This window comes from Brachionichthys hirsutus, chromosome 15 (genome assembly GCF_040956055.1).
Source record: "Brachionichthys hirsutus isolate HB-005 chromosome 15, CSIRO-AGI_Bhir_v1, whole genome shotgun sequence".
NCBI lineage: Eukaryota > Metazoa > Chordata > Actinopteri > Lophiiformes > Brachionichthyidae > Brachionichthys > Brachionichthys hirsutus.
Genome location: NC_090911.1, coordinates 1,380,370 through 1,401,444, shown reverse-complemented (window position 1 = coordinate 1,401,444; position 21,075 = coordinate 1,380,370). Strand labels below are relative to the sequence as shown.

The 21,075-nt window shown below is 47.1% G+C and overlaps 1 protein-coding gene across 1 annotated transcript in view; it reads left to right on the top strand.

Annotated features, from left to right (window-relative positions):
* The first annotated feature begins 4,134 nt into the window (after positions 1-4,134).
* st6galnac3 (ST6 (alpha-N-acetyl-neuraminyl-2,3-beta-galactosyl-1,3)-N-acetylgalactosaminide alpha-2,6-sialyltransferase 3) overlaps positions 4,135-21,075 on the top strand; it is a 35,358-nt gene continuing 18,417 nt past the window's right edge. Inside the window, exons 1-3 of the mRNA XM_068748794.1 lie at positions 4,135-4,288; positions 8,690-8,898; positions 11,582-11,991. Of these exons, the coding sequence (XP_068604895.1) occupies positions 4,135-4,288; positions 8,690-8,898; positions 11,582-11,991 (773 nt within the window). The remainder of the gene's footprint in view (positions 4,289-8,689; positions 8,899-11,581; positions 11,992-21,075) is intronic.

The window sequence follows — 21,075 nt, the reverse complement described above, 5'->3', positions numbered from 1 at the left end:
GGGGGTGTAAGCGGGGGTGAGGCGCAGGCAGAGCTGTTCCCACGTCACTCGGGTCACCTTTTTATTTTAATGAGGGGAAAAACGTAGTTGTGTTTTTTTGAATATATGAATGAATGAATATATTTATTAGATAGAATGTTAGAGTACAAGTACAGTCACACAGTAGCATGTATGACAGTACAAATAGAGTCAAACATCCTGTCTAAGAGGAGCATTTCAAAAAAGCCCTTGCGGTCTTGTTTCCGTTGAAAGTCCTTCATATATAAATCATCCACAATTAACAATACAAATGTAACAATACAAATACAAATAAAACCAATATTCAATAACTCAATTGATGCAACGTAACATTAGAAAAACAAAAATAAAATGATTTTACACCACCGATGCAAACTAACAATTTGAATGTTTCCGTTTCAAGTATTGCAGGTACTTTACAAAGTCTGTGTCTTGAATTTTGGCCTCTTACGTCATCGAGTTCGACGCCCCCCCCCCCCCCCCCCAAACAGAGGAAAACGAACTTTCTGCAACACATTTATTCAACAATTCATTTGCACATTTTCTGGATAAGTGGCCATATCCGTCCATCCATCATCCGTCCATCCATCCATCCATCATCCGTCCATCCATCCATCCATCATCCGTCCATCCATCCATCTGTCCATCCATCCATCCATCATCCGTCCATCCATCATCCATCATCCGTCCATCCATCCATCCATCATCCGTCCATCCATCCAGCCATCATCCGTCCATCCATCCATCTGTCCATCCATCCATCCATCATCCGTCCATCCATCATCCATCATCCGTCCATCCATCCATCCATCATCCGTCCATCCATCCAGCCATCATCCGTCCATCCATCCATCTGTCCATCCATCCATCCATCATCCGTCCATCCATCATCCATCATCCGTCCATCCATCCATCCGTCCTCTGTGTGACGACTCCGAGCAAATTCAGCAGGAACATCGGGAGCGTCGACTGCCTCAGTCCAGCTGCAAGATCAATAAATAAACGATTCATAAACAAACAAATAAATGAAATAGAAACACTGATGGGTTGCAAATATTCTCAGAGTCGATAGTTAATTATCAAGGTGATGAGATTGTGTTGATGATCTGGATCAGACTCTGGATCAGGCTCTGTACCAGGCTAATGGATCAGGCTCTGGATCAGGCTCTGGATCAGGCTCTGGACCAGGCTCTGGACCAGGCTCTGGATCAGGCTCTGGATCAGACTCTGGACCAGGCTCTGGACCAGGTTCTGGACCAGGCTCTAGATCAGGCTAATGGATCAGGCTCTGGACCAGGCTCTGGACCAGGCTCTAGATCAGGCTAATGGATCAGGCTAATGGATCAGGCTCTAGATCAGGCTCTGGATCAGGCTCTGAATCAGGCTCTGGATCAGGCTCTAGATCAGGCTCTAGATCAGGCTCTGGATCAGGCTAATGGATCAGGCTAATGGATCAGGCTCTAGATCAGGCTCTGGATCAGGCTCTGAATCAGGCTCTGGATCAGGCTCTAGATCAGGCTGTAGATCAGGCTCTGGATCAGGCTAATGGATCAGGCTAATGGATCAGGCTCTAGATCAGGCTCTGGATCAGGCTCTGGATCAGGCTCTGGATCAGGCTCTAGATCAGGCTCTAGATCAGGCTCTGGATCAGGCTCTAGATCAGGCTCTGGACCAGGCTCTGGACCAGGCTCTAGATCAGGCTAATGGATCAGGCTCTGGACCAGGCTCTGGACCAGACTCTAGATCAGGCTAATGGATCAGGCTAATGGATCAGGCTCTAGATCAGGCTCTGGATCAGGCTCTGAATCAGGCTCTGGATCAGGCTCTAGATCAGGCTCTGGATCAGGCTCTGGGCCAGGCTCTGGATCAGGCTCTGGATCAGGCTCTGGACCAGGCTCTGGATCAGGCTCTGGATCAGCGTTGGGAACAAATGATGATGTTGTTCCCTTTCCTGATATGAATCGAGTGCCAGCGAGTTGTTGAATTGCTGATGTCATTTTCTGTTGCTGTTTTTCATTCTTTATTTTTTGCCCATTGCCCAGGAGGCACACGTAAACGGTCGAACGCACCTTCAGATGTTTTTTCATGATATTCCATATTCTTCAGGTTGAGTCTCTCATTATTCCGACCGGCCTTTGTGATTAGCTTTGTGGATTGAAACTCCTGCACGGTCCTTTTGTTTACTGAGCTGTATCAGGAGTCTTCCGGGGAAATTGCATTCTCTTCATGCCCAGATAGAGCCTGATGGAGTTGAAATGTTTGATTGCACAATGCATACCCTGATGTGCTTTGAGTTTTTTGAGGGGGTGTGTAATTTACAGATTGATTCTCAGACTGCTCAGCTCTGGATCCCAAACATCTGCAGATACCGACGCCGGGCTTAGTTTGGTCTGGCCGGTCTCGCAGCGTGGGCGGTTGATCAGATCTCTGACAGACCCCCCCAGTAGATGGACGCGGGCCTCTGGGTGATTAGCAGCGCGAGAGGAAGACGCTTCCTCCTGCAGAACAAAAACAAAGAAGAACATTAGACTTGGTTTCATTAGACGGACGCAGACCCTCCCTCAAATGTCCAAATTGAATTTAAACTCGCGCAAATAGAAAATATTCAATCCCGGGGAGTCGAGTGGCCGGCCGTGGCGCCATGCTAGGATGGTTCTCGAGGGACAGTGGTGTGAGGACGTTTGTATTTATGAAATGTTCTATGCAGCAAACACATGAATGCAACAGCAATGATGATAATAGACAGGAAACCTGCGACATGATGCTAAAACAAAGCATTTTGCTGATCATACTAATTGTTGTTTTGCCACCACTAAATATTTGATGTGTAAGTCAGCGACGGTTCCCTCGTCGTTCCGAAACGGCGTTCTGAAACGTCGTTCTGAAACGTCGCTCTGAAACGTCGTTCTGAAACGTTGCTCTGAAACGTCGTTCTGAAACGTCGTTCTGAAACGTCGTTCTGAAACGTCGTTCTGAAACGTCGCTCCGAAACGGCGTTCTGAAACGTCGCTCTGAAACGTTGTTCTGAAACGTCGTTCTGAAACGTCGTTCTGAAACGTCGTTCTGAAACGTCGTTCTGAAACGTTGTTCTGAAACGTCGTTCTGAAACGTTGTTCTGAAACGTTCTGAAACGTCGTTCTGAAACATCGTTCTGAGACGTCGCTCTGAAACGTCGTTCTGAAACGTCGCTCTGAAACGTCGTTCTGAAACGTTCTGAAACGTTGTTCTGAAACGTCGCTCTGAAACGTTGAGTTGCATGATTTTTTTTTTAACCACGTAGCATAACAAAACGTGTACAACGTTTATCAAGGTGATGAGATTGTGTTGATGATCTGGATCAGACTCTGGATCAGGCTCTGGATCAGACTCTGGATCAGGCTCTGGATCAGACTCTGGATCAGGCTCTGGATCAGACTCTGGATCAGGCTCTGGATCAGGCTCTGGATCAGGCTCTGGACCAGGCTCTGGATCAGACTCTGGACCACACTCTGGACCAGGCTCTGGATCAGACTCTGGACCAGACTCTGGATCAGGCTCTGGATCAGGCTCTGGATCAGGCTCTGGATCAGGCTCTGGATTAGACTCTGGATCAGGCTCTGGATCAGGCTCTGGATCAGACTCTGGACCAGACTCTGGATCAGGCTCTGGATCAGGCTCTGGATCAGGCTCTGGATCAGACTCTGGATCAGGCTCTGGACCAGGCTCTGGATCAGGCTCTGGATCAGGCTCTAGATCAGGCTAATGGATCAGGCTCTGGATCAGGCTCTGGATCAGGCTCTGGATCAGGCTCTGGACCAGGCTCTGGATCAGGCTCTGGATCAGACTCTGGACCAGACTCTGGATCAGGCTCTGGATCAGGCTCTGGATCAGGCTCTGGATCAGACTCTGGATCAGGCTCTGGACCAGACTCTGGATCAGGCTCTGGATCAGGCTAATGGATCAGGCTCTGGATCAGGCTCTAGATCAGGCTCTGGATCAGGCTCTGGACCAGGTTCTGGATCAGGCTCTGGATCAGACTCTGGACCAGGCTCTGGACCAGGCTCTGGACCAGGCTCTAGATCAGGCTAATGGATCAGGCTCTGGACCAGGCTCTGGACCAGACTCTAGATCAGGCTAATGGATCAGGCTCTAGATCAGGCTCTGGATCAGGCTCTGAATCAGGCTCTGGATCAGGCTCTAGATCAGGCTCTGGATCAGGCTCTGGACCAGGCTCTGGATCAGGCTCTGGACCAGGCTCTGGACCAGGCTCTGGATCAGGCTCTGGATCAGCGTTGGGAACAAATGATGATGTTGTTCCCTTTCCTGATATGAATCGAGTGCCAGCGAGTTGTTGAATTGCTGATGTCATTTTCTGTTGCTGTTTTTCATTCTTTATTTTTTGCCCATTGCCCAGGAGGCACACGTAAACGGTCGAACGCACCTTCAGATGTTTTTTCATGATATTCCATATTCTTCAGGTTGAGTCTCTCATTATTCCGACCGGCCTTTGTGATTAGCTTTGTGGATTGAAACTCCTGCACGGTCCTTTTGTTTACTGAGCTGTATCAGGAGTCTTCTGGGGAAATTGCATTCTCTTCATGCCCAGATAGAGCCTGATGGAGTTGAAATGTTTGATTGCACAATGCATACCCTGATGTGCTTTGAGTTTTTTGAGGGGGTGTGTAATTTACAGATTGATTCTCAGACTGCTCAGCTCTGGATCCCAAACATCTGCAGATACCGACGCCGGGCTTAGTTTGGTCTGGCCGGTCTCGCAGCGTGGGCGGTTGATCAGATCTCTGACAGACCCCCCCAGTAGATGGACGCGGGCCTCTGGGTGATTAGCAGCGCGAGAGGAAGACGCTTCCTCCTGCAGAACAAAAACAAAGAAGAACATTAGACTTGGTTTCATTAGACGGACGCAGACCCTCCCTCAAATGTCCAAATTGAATTTAAACTCGCGCAAATAGAAAATATTCAATCCCGGGGAGTCGAGTGGCCGGCCGTGGCGCCATGCTAGGATGGTTCTCGAGGGACAGTGGTGTGAGGACGTTTGTATTTATGAAATGTTCTATGCAGCAAACACATGAATGCAACAGCAATGATGATAATAGACAGGAAACCTGCGACATGATGCTAAAACAAAGCATTTTGCTGATCATACTAATTGTTGTTTTGCCACCACTAAATATTTGATGTGTAAGTCAGCGACGGTTCCCTCGTCGTTCCGAAACGGCGTTCTGAAACGTCGTTCTGAAACGTCGCTCTGAAACGTCGTTCTGAAACGTCGTTCTGAAACGTCGTTCTGAAACGTCGCTCTGAAACGTCGTTCTGAAACGTCGTTCTGAAACGGCGTTCTGAAACGTCGCTCTGAAACGTCGTTCTGAAACGTCGTTCTGAAACGTCGCTCTGAAACGTCGTTCTGAAACGTCGTTCTGAAACGCCGCTCTGAAACGTCGTTCTGAAACGTCGCTCTGAAACGTCGTTCTGAAACGTCGTTCTGAAACGTCGTTCTGAAACGTCGCTCTGAAACGTCGTTCTGAAACGTCGCTCTGAAACGTCGTTCTGAAACGTCGCTCTGAAACGGCGTTCTGAAACGTCGCTCTGAAACGTCGTTCTGAAACGTCGTTCTGAAACGTCGCTCTGAAACGTCGTTCTGAAACGTCGCTCTGAAACGTCGCTCTGAAACGTCGTTCTGAAACGTCGTTCTGAAACGTCGTTCTGAAACATCGTTCTGAAACGTTGTTCTGAAACGTCGCTCTGAAACGTCGCTCTGAAACGTCGTTCTGAAACGTCGCTCTGAAACGTCGTTCTGAAACGTCGTTCTGAAACGTCGCTCTGAAACGTCGTTCTGAAACGTCGCTCTGAAACGTCGCTCTGAAACGTCGTTCTGAAACGTCGCTCTGAAACGTCGTTCTGAAACGTCGTTCTGAAACATCGTTCTGAAACGTTGTTCTGAAACGTCGCTCTGAAACGTCGCTCTGAAACGTCGTTCTGAAACGTCGCTCTGAAACGTCGTTCTGAAACGTCGTTCTGAAACGTCGCTCTGAAACGTCGTTCTGAAACGTCGCTCTGAAACGTCGCTCTGAAACGTCGTTCTGAAACGTCGCTCTGAAACGTCGTTCTGAAACGTCGTTCTGAAACATCGTTCTGAAACGTTGTTCTGAAACGTCGCTCTGAAACGTCGCTCTGAAACGTCGTTCTGAAACGTCGCTCTGAAACGTCGCTCTGAAACGTCGTTCTGAAACGTCGCTCTGAAACGTCGTTCTGAAACGTCGTTCTGAAACGTTGTTCTGAAACGTCGCTCTGAAACGGCGTTCTGAAACGTTCTGAAACGTTGTTCTGAAACTTCGCTCGCTGTCCTGAGTGGATCAGAGGATCAGTTTTCCGTGCACCATCTTTGCAAGTGGAATTCATTTTGTTCTCTCTGCTCTCTGCGAGGTCGCCCCCGGTAACGGTCCGTCCTGCGTGTAATCCGGTCACGCCAGCCGAGTGTCGTAAATTACGGCTCTCTCGTGTCCGATGATCTCATCCAGTCCGTCCCTGAACGAAGATCCATGCCCCTTTGCGGGGAGTCTGAACATCCTTTAGTGACAGCCCCCCCTCAGAGACGCGAAATGAAACGTCTCTGGGCTGTAGCCGCAAATGGCGCCGCATTTAATGGCCGCCATTGTTCCAAACATTCCTCAAGCGGACGGTTTCTGCTTGACCCAAAGCTCTATGGCCGCCTCGCTGCGGGTGTTAATAGCCCCCATCTCTGTCAAATGGCTCAACAGGCTGACGACTGATCACTCTGATGGATGAGTGATGGAAGGGGGGGGGGGGGGGGGGTCATGATGCATACGCCCAGGACCTCGCCGCCCCGGTGATTTTTTGCCGTGTTGAGATTGAGGAAGACGAGGACGTTTTCTGCCTTCAGTAAAGCAGATTGTTTCCGTTCCCTCTCATTTATAAGGGATTGGCTGAACGCTTTATTGACGACCAGCTTGTAACCGCACATCGCCTCTTGCAGCATGACGGGACGGGCCAGCGCCCCCCCCCCCCCCCCCCCCATTATTAAAGCGCTATCTAGCTTGGGAAATGCTCCGAGATCAAAGCCAGAACCTGTCTGGGATCAAAGATGGCCGCTCATGCCATGAAACGACGCGTGATGTAACGTTGGTGCAAGTGATAAAATGGGACGGGCTTGCCCCCCCCCCCCCCCCTCACGGCGCTCACATGTTTTGATCTCGTCTTTTAGAAGGAAAGCCTCCACACCTCCCGTGGGACATTTGATGTAGGATATCAGAGCTCGCGGTGGTGCAGGCACTTTGGGGGGGGGGGGTTCCTCACCAACGGAGAACTTCAAAGAATCTTCAAAGCATCACTTTGGTACCGGCGCTATCTCTTCCATTAGCAGCATGCTAATTTCAGATTCTGCTGAAATCCATCGTCATGTCGGGCTGTGAAATGTTGCAGCCGCGCCACCGACCTCTTCGTGTCCGTCTGATCCGTTCTCACGTCCGGGCATCGATCCAGCTCTGCCCATCGCGTCTCCTCCGTGAGACCCTTCCTTGTCCTCCGTCTTCTATCCATTATTCCTCACGGGACCCGCTCAGCTGCTGTCATGGCAAAGCTGAAACAGCAATAAATGCGACACATTTTCACCAAACGGCCTTCCAGGGCAGGAAAACGTCATGCAGATGTTTGATGCGTCTGGAGCGTGGCGGCTGCTGTGATTCATCTGGTCACTAGATTTGACACGTTCTTCCCTCGCCGGTTCTTCAGACACATCTCACTGCTGCAAGAGGGCTCTGCCCAACATCTAGCTTCCCTTCAGTTAGAATACGACCTTGAAAATGGTGAAAAGCGCCTTTTGTTGTTGTTGTTGTCTTTATCAAAAGATTTGGCAAATGAACCCCGATACTGAATTGATTTCTGTTTTAGTCCAGTCGAAAGAGACACGAGAATGAAGTGAAGCGGATCAATGGCAGCAGAGGATGCAATAATTAATGATAAAGTCTGTGCCCCCCCCATGGATCCTGTAGCGTAAACGCACTATAGGTACGAAGATAATATTAATAATATTGAAAAGACAGCAGCTAAATAATAATAGGCTAACAGTGAAGATGCGTCGCCATGACGCCGGGGAGATGTGACCAGTTAAGGAGATCAGCTGATGCCTGATTGGACAGCTCAGGTGCTAAAAAAAATAAAAATAAATTATTATTCCCAGTACAGCTAGATTATTTTTATATTTCTATATGTACAGTGTAAATTTGTTCATAATATATTATATTATTATATTTATGCTGATTTGGCTAATAAATATTTAATTTTTGCTTTAATTTTCCCTAACCCTAACTGGAGCTGTACAACCTGTTGGAAGTTTTGCCACGTTAAAAGAATCAACCCTAAAAAATAAGAGAATAAAAAAGCACGCTGTTGCACGTTCTAATCCAGCTTTAGGAAACAAATCTGTCTCGTTGCCGAAGCATAAATGATGTCGTTATTGTTCTATATCCTCACTCATCTTCCTTGGCCTTGACTTGTTGCCATGTTGTGTATTTGTTGCTGCGGTACTTCCAATGCAACTGTTGTCTGCTTATTTGTAACTATCAAACAACAAAGCGAGATGGAGAGACGGAGAGAGACGACAGAGACAATGTGTTGGTCCTTCTGCTGTGGTTCTGATTGTTCGTGTTGCGTGTCTCTCTCTCTCCACAGAGGAAGCCGCTGATCGCCACCAGTCTGATCGTGGCGGTGTCGCTCTTTGCGGCGGTGGTGAATTACTCGGAGAAGCCCTACTTCCTCCTGCAGCCAGTGTTCGGCCAGACGTTCAGCGGCCACTGGATGTTCTCCAAGCAGCCGTACAAGGCCTTCAAACCGCTCCTGGGCTACGTCAGCATCCCCAAGCAAGACGTGAGCAATGCCAACACAAAAGCGTGCACGCCAGAGGGCGGGACTAGAAACCACCGGCGTGTCCCAGCAGCCAGGCTGAACGGACGCTGGGCTTTAAAGCTTTATTCACATTCATTCATTCATGTTTTACACCAGCTCCAAGGTGGGAAACATAAGCGGCTAATATTTGACAATGAAAGACATTTCCATTTGTCGTGCGACTGTGTCAGTGGAATCATTTATGTCGCACACGGGCAACCTTTTCCTGTTCCGTATATCTAACCTCTGTTCACATTAACCTGGCATCACGCGGCGTCACCTCCATAATGAAGGTGCGTTCAGAGGCACTCAGGCAGAAAGGCGCAGCGGCTCCTCATCATTTCATTATATCAGGTGCTCTGTGGTGGAAATGCCTGTTTGATGTGTCTTGCATGCATTGTTTTGTTCTAATTCCAATCATCCATGCCCATGATCCCATTCTTCTGCCTTCAAACAGCGCTGCGCTGTATATTCCCCACACAATTTATGGAAATTGAAATATCAAAGCCTTTTAAAATCCCACACCATCAAAATGTAAATTAAAAAAACTGTGCCGTGTGTTTGTTGTTCATGGAGGCAGCCGGTGAAAGCTGACATTGCTTATGTTGGTGGACACTGGGCGGAAAAAATTACATCACTGCAGGCGACATTCAGCGCCGGTTATGAGGGCGGGATTTCAGTTTTTAATTTAATGCATCTAGATGCGCACAGAAGCCTCGGATGCGTACAGCAGGTCCCTCACGATAAGTGGACGCCTCATGTTCAGCATCCGAGTCACATTGGCAGATTCACGGTGGAGCATCATCCTCCACCTCCAGAGAGATCCGGTCCAGCCAGTGTAAAGCAGCGCTTTCAGAAACCTCAGGCAGCCCCCCCCCCCCGCCACCAACACACGGCGACGCTCTTGCAGCCATTGTTTCATGCATTCGCTGCTAGCGGGGGCCCGGCCGGCCTTCCTCCCAGGTGTGATCGAGTCAGACTGCAGGTGTGATGGATTTCTCTCGCGCTGCTTTTCAGGAGAAGTAGAAAACATTTGTCTTGAGGCGCTTTCCCTTCATGCCCCTCGTCTGTTACTGGTGGAGGCAGAAACTCGATACTTTAATCTCCACGAGAAGATTTGACATCCAGGCCCTCCATCGAGGTTTCTGCTAGTAGCACTACAGTCCAGTCCTCTTCATTTTATTGATACCAAATCTGTTCGGATGATGCACAAATGATAAAGATTAGTAGGTCAAGTGCCTGAAAGCTCAAATTAGAGCTCACGACTGACTCACCATGTCGTGTTGGTTACGTGGGGCAGCATCAGAGATTCTACTGGTATTCATGCAGATTAGGATTAGCAGCACAGACCTGATCGTGCCAATAGAACCTTTTTCCGGCTATTTTAATTTGCATTGAATATTTTTTGTAGTAGTTTTACCATAAACAGATCAATTCATTGATGTTGGGCGGCCACGTCTTGTTGGCCCCAGGTTAAGCAGGATATTCTAGACGTCCTCCCCAGTAATACTCTGCAGCCCCCTTGAAGATCCGGAGGCCTTCCTCTAGATGACATACCGGTATGTAATCTCACCAGAGAGCTTTGGGTCTACCCAGGAGGCACCTGAACCAGATCTGCTGTGAGGCTTTATGTATTTTGCACGCTTCAAGGAGTATTTGGAGTAAATCCCTTTTACCAAACAGACAGATGCAGCTAATCAATGAATATTTAAGTACCTTATAGGCTCCATCGCTGGGAACAGGCATGCTAATGACATAATTACTGCGTATCAATGAATGGTGTTTAAAGCGTTTAGTTCACACCTCGGTGCTGTGACCTGCATTTCTGACCATGCTCCCTGCATTAATCCCACTGTTAAATAACCCACTTTATCTTTAACCCAGTCATGCATGAGATGAGATTTAACGGCTTACATTTGTTTTTATTGCCATTATTGTTCTAAAGCTAATAATCCTCGCTTCCATTTATTGTGTGTGACGGTAACATATTTGGGTGTCTGCTTTTGTTTAAACGAGTCTCAGACTAGAACCTCAGTGTTCTGGCGTTTTTGGCAGGTTTCCGTTCCCGAACCCGTGTGTGCCTCGGTTGGCCAGCCAGTGTTCCCATCAGAGTTCAACCAGTCTGCGTGTGCTTACGAGCTGGGCTGAAGGGAGCGGCCGTGATCGAGGCGGCGTCTCAACCAGTCAGTAAATGGGCAGTTACCAGCCCTTGCCCAGAGATCGGCGCCCTTAACCCGTGACTGAGGGGAAAAGCTCTGTCGGTGCTCACGGAATCTCACGGGAGGGAAGACAAATGGCTGCTTCATATTTCCTTTGAAAGCAGCGGATTTGTGCGACAAGACGAAGATGAAGAGACCGGTCCCGAAAGATCCGGCAGGATCCTCTCCGGGACTTTGTTTGTGCAGTGAAACTGTTTGTTGCATTAATGCTGAACATGCAGGAGAACGGCCTTTAGTTACTCTTCATTAAACGCATTAAACACGGCTCGGTTTGTAACTTTAATCTTTACCAAAGCAAATCAAGCATATTATACAAAGGTGAAACGCTGATTAAGGCTGCCCGCACTTTATGAAACCTCTCTCTCTCTCTCTCTCTCTCTCTCTCTCTCTGAATTGTGCCGTTGTACTTCCACACTGACCATAATGACTCGCTTGCTCTTGTCCAGCCTCTGCAGCTGCACTGTGAGCTCTGCAGCATCGTGTCCAGCTCCGGCCAGATGTTGGGCCAGGCCGCCGGCCCGGAGATCGACCGCTCCCCCTGCATCTGGCGGATGAACAACGCGCCCACGCGGGGCTTTGAGGCTGACGTGGGCCAGCAAACCACCCTGAGAGTCGTGTCGCACACCAGCGTCCCCCTGCTGCTGCAGCGGCCCCAGCACTTCTTCGGCCAGGGCAATGGCACCGTCTATGTGGTGTGGGGGCCGCTCCGAAACATGAGGAAGGATGGGAAGGGCATCGTGTACAACATGCTGCGCCAGGCGGCTGAGAGCTACCCTCGCGCACAAATCTACGTCACCACCGAGGACAGGATGAACTACTGCGACATGGTGTTTAAGAAAGAGACGGGAAAAGACAGGTGAGGCCGGTGATGCTGCTCTGTTTGCCGCTACAGTACAAGCTTGAGAGGTTTCCGATTGCTCTGCCAGAATTCAAATCCTCCTGTTCAGCCAGTTACTTTACATCCCCCCCCCCCCCCCCCCCCCCCCGAAGAGACGGCGCTACAAAGAAGTCTCAGAAGCGCCCGTTGCTCGGCTCACGGGATTGGCCAAAAGTGGATCTCGGTGAAATCCTGTTAATGAGCTAACAGGACGTTGGCGCTCGGGTTACCCTCATCCTTCTCCAACAGCATCATGGGTAAATTTGATTGCGGTATAGACGGAGTATTTGGTTGATGCAGCTCCTCTTTCTCTCTTCCCCGTAGAACTGACGGTTAACTGCAGGTTAACAACCATCAGGGCGAGGAGCCAGACTCGCTGCCGTGCCTCGGCTCAGTCCTGCAGAGCCGCACTCGTTCTTCTCTGTCCCGCGTGTCATCGAGACCTCTCTTAACTTCTTAAGAGGATTAGCATGTTCTATAATAAGCACGGCATCCATTCCATCCCAGCTGCATTGTGTCCTTCTTATCGAGGACGGCGGCGCTAACAAAGATTTTTGTGTCGAGCATCTGTGTTCAGTCTGTGCTCGGCTGGCCCACAGAGCAAAGATAGAGACGTGGGATTAGGGAGGCGTGCCCGGGGGAGGCCAATCTCATTATGAGACTTGATGCTCCTGGGTAAAATGCAATGCTTCAGTCATTACTGATTGGCTACAGAGGCCAATCTCCAAGTGTGAAGCATGAACCACATCTAATGCATACGTGATGAGGCTGGTCTCCGTGCGTTAACCAGCCGCATGCACAATGGCACCAGCTTTTAAATCATCCTGGAGGACAGAGTACATTTATTTCTAAATAATAGTTTTTTTCTTTTCTTAAATCTTGATACGATACAAAATGAATGGATCTCAATGAAACAAGAGAAAACGCTGCTTCTTTCTTTCGCAGGCACGGCAACGCTATTCTGCGCCACATCAAAAATAAGAACGTTTTCTCCCAATGTCCCTTCATGCTAATGTTGGCACAAGACGGGAATGTAACAAAAGGTGGCGGGATTTAGGGCGACTCATTTAAAGGTTGTAGTTGATTTTATTCCGATCAAGAGGGGTGGTTTATGCCGATTGATAATCCGATCAGGGCGCATGACAACCCTTATTCCGAAGTTTCGGTACAAACCGTCATTACTGTGCATGTCTGTGACGTCAGCTAAACGCGGTTGTGTTTTCCCCGGAAGCTAGCTGACGCAGAGCGAGGCCTGGAGGACAGTGCAGCTCCATTTGGAAGAGTTGAGGCAAAGTAACAGCGCAAGCGGGAAAATGTGGGAAATAACGCTGACGTTTCAATCAGAAAGGGGCGGAGCCATGTTTTGTTTAAAACGGAAGTCGCTACGGCTTCTTCTTCTTCTGCTGCTACTTCCGGTATATTTGGTAAAATTGCGCATGTCAAAATAATTAATTCCGATCGAAAGTGTGATGCATGAACACGCAAGTCCTAATCCGATCATAATTTTAATCCGAACTCTGATCGGATTAAAGCAATCTTGTCCATGTGAACGCAGTCATTGATTGATTCACGTTAACAGAACCAGAGAGTTCCGTCAGCTCACTGAGAAAACCCCGAATATTTAGTGCCCTAACTCTCACATCATCATGGAATTGTCTCCTGTTTTGGAGTGTAGACAAATAAATCCCACTTCTCTTCAGTGCGACGACATTCCAGAGAAAGCAGTTGAACGTTGCTTACTCAATATTCCAACAACGCTTGAAGGAACGTGACAGAAAGCGGCGATCATTGAACTTTGTCGATGCAATTGAGAAATTCTGTGTCAAAAGACTCCCCAGAGAGCGCAGGGTTCTGCTGACAGGTTGTGTATGCGATGCGCCTGCCTCTGCCTCTGCGTCTGCGTCTGCGTCTGCGTCTGCGTCTGCTTTGCGTATTGGTTGTGTGAAGGAGGAACCGCGGATAGCAGACATTTTGCTGTTGCCTTGCGTGATTGAGAGAGAATGTCTGGCGATTCGCCACAGAGCTGTAATTTCATGCTTTATTACGACGAACCCGTCAAAGAGAAAGACGCGCGGGCGGAGGCGTTGTGCGTCTCTCTGCACGCAGCCCTAAAAGTCAGCACAGACTACAGAGCGCGTTCCGTTTCATCCAAGTCGAGCATTTGCCGCAGCGCAAACGTGTAACGGCGTTAAACGTTTCTGCGTAGAAAGACTGTAATTGCTGTGAAATGATCTTGCTGCAGCGCTGGAACACAAATATCTGGTCAATTCGAGGGAACAAGGACGTTATCATGTCCCCCTACTTAAGCTTCTCCACACTAGATATATTTAACTATACTGGAAATAGTGGATGTTTTATATGTTGCATTTCTTTCTCCAAAAGGAAGGGCACCTTGTGCCGGGTTTAATCCACCACAGGGGCACCTAAGGGGGCACTTTGGGGCCCACAGAGAGAACACTGGGACCTCTGGGGTGGGTTTCTCTGTTTCCGTAGCCCAACCAGGTTTATGTAAATCTATTACGTAATGTCTACGAGGTTCGGTCATCTCCTTTTGCGTGTGTAGCTGCCACTGGATGAACTCACAACTTTGAGCCTGTGATTCTTTCCCCCTGCGTTTTTATTCCTGCTTGTCAGCTCAAATGAACAAGCAGAATAAGAGCTGCGGCCGCTCGGATGCCGTCTCTGCTCTCTCTGTGTGATCGAATCGAGTTGTCTCTGCGGTTATTCCTCCAGCTGGGCAGCGATTGCACGCCAACACGACGGTTTGCACGCAGACACAAAACCAGGCGACGCACCTTCCGTCCGTCTTTGCAGCGGCTGATTCAATAAGCTCCGCCGGGCGATCTGTCCCAAAAAGACACCCGGGTCATGGAGCAACCCAGGCCCATCCAATGAGCCTTATTGGGTCAAATGCCTCTGTGGCTCGAAAAAACACAAAACCCAACTCTAAACAGATGAAATGTGCTCAGAACGAAAGCCCTGCGCTGCAGCAGCGTGTGCGAGGAAGACGTCTCCACGCCACTGTCGGAGGCCGAGCGACCGTGTTAGCTCCACGCTCTCAAGAATTCTACTTGCCCCTTCAAAAGTCACGTTGTGCTACAGAAACGTTATCGGCCCCTGTTATGCAGCAAACCGAGAACATGGTCACTTTCAAGTCTCCGATCGGCACCAACATGTAGTGGTGATGTTCATCTGTCAACGGTTTCTATTCTGCTCATACGGCTCTGATGACTTTGCTCTCTATGCGACTCACTTACAGGCCTTTGAAAAGCTTCTATCATATTTTCAACTTTAAAACGACATCACTGTCATTTTAATTTATGATATTGTGATATAACAATACATTAACTTGTAAAGGTGCTGACCTCAAAATGTACCCGAATATGTAGCTAATACAAATACCAGTTATCACATTAATGTATTATTACACAACAAAATGTTTTTCATTTCAAATATAACACGCTGATTGATACGATCATCTTTTTTTCTAAACCTTTCAGATTAATGGATGAACCATAAATGTGTTATTATCATGTCACCATGTAGTAACAATTATTGAGTAATACAAAGTTCTCTAGCTAATCCTGTCATCATAAAACAAACCAATAACCATATAAAGAGTTAATGGAAAAAAATAACATTATTGGGAGTGATAATGAATGAAGAGGAATCAGAACTGTGTGACCCACGCAGCGCAGCGCAGGAATAAAGTTCCGTAGGTGGATAAACGAACCGGCATGAACATGTCTGCCATGAAAAATGACTCTATAAGATGTGACATTATGTCAGCTTTCCCAATTAGTGAACGTAACACATGAGAAAGGAAGAGTGATCACTTCATTATTCAGACTTTCACACCTTCCAGCTCGGTGATTTGTGCGCCGCATCGTTTTACCGTCTCCAGGATGCGTTGGGACGAACGTGAGAATGCGAAATGGGAAATGCAAGACGGCAGTGGGAGCAAAAACCTGGATGGGGGGGGGCTTCCTCGGAGCAAGACGGATTTTTGCATGTTAATGTCATAAGGCATCACGTGATGTAAGATGGGGAGACTGGCGCAGTTTAAGAGCAGCCTGCACTGAGGTTGTTGGGTTTTAGCCTGAAATGACTCCTTATTGTGAAGCTCTTGAAGGAGTGAGACGATCAGTAAGGTGTTCTGAATCATTATTGGTCTTCAGCTCAATGCTGGTGTGTGTGTGTGCGTGTGCGTGTATGTGTGTGTGTGTGCACGTGTGTGTGTGTGCGCGCATGTGTGTGTGTTTGTGTGCGTGTGTGTGTGTGTGTGTGTTGATTTTGAGTTGGCGAGTCGTTGCAGAAACACAGTTTGAACCTGAAGTGAACTGTCTTGGTATTTTGCCTTGAGGTTATCACTATCTTTCCTGACTCGTATATATTTCTTCCGTTTGTAAAAACACTGTTAAAGGCAGGAAGACAATATTAATACTGCATGTTGGTGCGAAGGCGGAAAACAACATTAGAAAACAACATTATTCTGACTTGGGAGGGGGCGGGGGGTTTGAATGGTTTTTCGTTATCTCCAGGTAAAGCGGTTGGAACGTCGGTGTTGGGATTGAACTCTAAAGTCAAAGATGTGATCATTGGAAAACAAATTGCCTTCCGCCGTGTCTCCACATCTCAAAATAAATACAGACATAAAGGAGAGAGGTTGTTGACGGCTGCAGCTGGATGCACTTTGCTCAGAGGCTGTTAAGTTGCTCAGAGTGCGACACCCTCCTTTATGGCTGGATCTAACCTTGTAAACTGCAGCAGGCTATGGAAGCTGCAGCTCGTAAGTGCAGGCTGGATGTTGGACGGCAGGGTGGCTGTTTTATTGCACAGCTGCAGACGAGCCTGGAAAGGCTTTGAAAAGGTTTCACCTGGCTACATACTACATATGGCGCTCAGCATCAGCACGAGACAGCTCCATAGGTAGTCGGATATATGGAGCTGTCCCGTACTGATCCTGTAGGCGAACTTCAGCACTGGACAGCTCCATATGTAGCCGGCTACATATGGAGCTGTTCAGTGCTGATCCTGAAAGTGCCGTCTTTTCGGGGAATGTTCTTTATCTTTCCCACTTCGGTTGTTTTTTTTGGTTTGCGCATGTCCATGACAAGACAAGGTGGTGGCTTTTCGGTTTTGCTTTGATTTTGTATCGATTATCATTGTTCCTGCGTGATGATTGCATTTGAATGGAACTTTTCCACATTATTAGATGTGTTCATTTATTCCCATCACAAACTTTGGTTCATTTTCTCATTTACAGTTTGGCTTTATCTCTAACAATTTTTAAGTTACAACCTTTTAAAAAAGTGATATCAAAACTGAATATTTTATTGTAATTATTACTGGTGCAGCTAAAGAGTTAAATAAAATATAAATCGTTATTTAACATCATGTTAAGGAGTAGTTACATTTATTTTACATCAAATTACATTACATTTAGTTACGTTTTTTACTGTGTTACGGTTTACATTTGGCCTTTGGAGGGCAAACATAATGCTGATGTGGCCCTTAGAGAAAATGAGTTTACATGGATACGTGTAATCGGATTAAAAGCCTGATCGGAATAACACGAGGTGGCGGGATTTAGGGCGACGCATTTAAAGGTTGTAGTTGATTTTATTCTGATCAAGAGGGGTGGTTTATACCGATTGATGATCCGATCAGGGCGCATGAAAACACTTATTCCGATGTTTCGGTAGAAGCCGTCCTTACAGCGCATGTGTGTGACGTCAGCTACACGCGCTGCTGCTATTCCCGGAAGCTAGCTGAAGCAGAGTGAGCCAAAGACAGAACTGGTCAATATCTGAGACAAACATGTTGCCGGAGATATTAAAGGAGGAACGCAACAGCACAAACAGGGGAAAGGAGCTAAATAACACTGAAGTGTCAAGCAGAAAAGGGCGGAGTCATGTTTTATTTACAACGGAGGTTGCTACGGGGGCGGCTGTGGCTCAGTTGGTAGAGTGGGTCGAATCCCAGCTCTGACTGTCTGCATGTCAAAGTGTCCATGGGCAAGACACTGAACCCCAAATTGCTCCCAGTGGGTCCGGCAGCGCCTTGCACGGCAGCAGTCACTCACTGGAGTGTGAATGTGTGTGTGAATGGGTGAATGTGAGGCCTTGTGTAAAGCGCTTTGAGCACCACAAAGCGGTGGAAAAAGCGCTATATAAGTGCAGTCCAATTACGATTTCACGGCCTCTTCTTCTACTATTTACGGTATATTTGGTATTTATTACGCATGTCAAAATAATCTATTCTGATTGAAAGTGTGATGCATGAACAGGCAAGTCCTAATCGGATCAATATTTTTAGGGTCCATGAACACAGTGCATCCGATCATAATTTTACTCTGAACTCTGATTGGATTAAAGACATTTTGTCCATGTAAACGCAGCCAGTCTTAATCTTTCCTCCAGCATGGCTCTTAGATCTAAATCTACATTTGAGAGCAACAAACTGGTTCCGGAAGCGATAGCCAGCCGTTTTCAGCATAGAATGAGTTAATCCGGCTCAGTTTCATTCTTTTTTGTGTTTGCTATTGTTCTCCTTCGCTGAAATAATCCATCAAACCTCTCGGGGGGGGGGGGGGGGGGACATGTCAAGATTCTGATTAAACAGAATCAATATCGTGCAGGTGGGTCCGACCCCTGATGACACAAGCTGAAAGAAGAAGAAGATATAATATAACTATTAATTCATCCATTTTCTAACCGCTTTGTCCGTTATCAGGGGGCACGGGGAGAACATGCAAACTCCCCACATGTTGGATTCAAACCTCCTTGCTGAGAGGCAACAGCGCTTACCGCTGCGCCACTGCGCCGCCTAATATAACTATACAAGTGAGTCGTGTTTTTTGGATATTTGTTCTTAATTTAGTTGTTTACTTTTTGCCGCGTGCAAGCGGCCCCTCCTCCTATAAAGAACACATAATCCCCCCCCCCCCCCCCATTAAATTAGTCATTTGGGTTTTACTGAGCGATTTAAACGTCCCATGGTGTTATCAAAGTTTTCCCTCATGCTGAAAATGCACAGAGTACTGGCACAAATCATGAGCTACTGCTTATTAAAATAGAAAAATCTGCAGGAATTAGCCGCCCCTTTCATTGGGCCCCCGCTGAGGATTATCACATCAACTAAATGCTCTGAAGTGTGACAGAAGATATGCTTGGTGTGTGCGCGGCATATTTATTATTCAGAACTGAGCTCCGGTTGATTCATCTGGTTTCGACGGCTGAAAGAGAAGCAAAGTTATCCAATCAGTCTGCAGTGTCTGCCCAGTCGTTTCGGCAGGGGCGGGGCCAGGAAGGAAAAAGGAGCTGTGGGTGGTGGCGATCATCTGACACAATTCACAAGACATTCAAGGGGAGAATTTAAATAAATGTAAACAATCTAATTGTATTAATTCTTACCTGTTGAATAGGATCTACTTCTTGGGTCATGGCAGCGTAATGTGATGCTGCCCGGGGGAGATTACTGACCTCCGATGACATTATTTTTTATCATAAATATGATCATGATTATGGTTATTTTAGGCCAGCAGAGAAGGCCTTGCTGGCCCTGACGGCCCACCACTATATTTTGACCTAAAGCGATGGGTATCTGGGGGCGGGGTCAGTGTACTTTTGAGCATCGGGCCATTAATGCAATTTTTATTTTTATTCAAAGCGTTTTGTATCTCTGAAATAGTTTTTAATACCACATTGAATGAGTTAGAGTAGTTAATACATAATAGTTAATGCAAGAAGTACATCAATGTTTATTTCTCCCACACAGACAAACAAATGTTGCCTGTAAAACAAATGAGCTCAAACCAAAGAGGAAGCAAACCAAAAGCAGATTGAGACGTAAGTGTCTTTCCCTTCGACTCATCGGAGTGCTGCGAATTTAATGGCGGTCGCATAAAAGCATCAGATGCCTCGGTTTGCACTGAGAGAATTATTTAAGTGCTGGTTGCCGGGAGGAGGCGAGGAGATCAGTGGAGGCCCCTCACTGTGAGCTATGTGGGAGTCGGGAGAGGGGAAGGATGGCCTGGAGGATGAGTCCGAGACGCAGGGAAACAAGGTGTTGCTTTTTGAATTCCACCATTTGCACCATCTGGTTTGCCATTGGGATGTTTCTAGTTTGTACAAACCAAGGGACAATGTCGAGTACACACTGTAATACGTACTTTCTTAAACTTTATTTTACTTTACAGAAAGGTAAAAATACAAGTTACTCCCTGGGAGTTTTAATCAAGGCTCAAGACGATCTAGGTTGTGAACAGACATTTTCTTTTGGGCGTGTCTTTACATGCACCAATCAGGCCATCGGAACTCATTAAGCTCCGTGCAAATAAAGGTTTTCTTCAGAAACTTGCAAAAAGGGGCCTTTTTATCTTCTTCTTTCAGGTCATTTACGGTCATTTATATTTCTGCACAGTGAATTAGTGACACAGCAAATTTTATTAAGCCAAAAATGAAAGTGAATGGAATTATTCTCCTCGTGTCTGCGTGAGTTTTCTCCCACCTCCAAAAACATACCATTTAGATTATCACTCCAAAATTGTCTGTCACTCTGTGGCCCCGGTGACACATTCGGGGTGTAACCCGGTCTCGCGCGTAGTCAGCTGTGATTGGCTCTAGCAACAACCGTGACCCGCAAGGAACAAGAAACACATGCTTCAATGAAGAAAGCACAACGCTGACAAGTTCGATGACGCCAAGCATGGGATTCTTCGCCATCCGAGTCAAAATGTGATCTTTCATTGTGTTTGCAAACCGGTTTGTTCGTGAAATGAGGCATTCGTAAGCCGAGGCTGGCCTGTACATTGCCGATTAAATTGAGTTATGTTTGTTTTTAAAGCCTATGCTTGAAAAGTCGAGAGAAACAGTCGCTGCTTCAAGTCACGAGAAAGTTGTATACAAAATTGTGTAAATTAGATTAAATTAAAAAAATGTAATCTAATTTAATCATTTTTAAAAATTTTGATTACTGCTCCTGCAATAATTTATCTATCAACAATTTATGAATTGTTGATAGATCATCAATTCATATCAGTTTGGGCCTAGATTTCTCGCT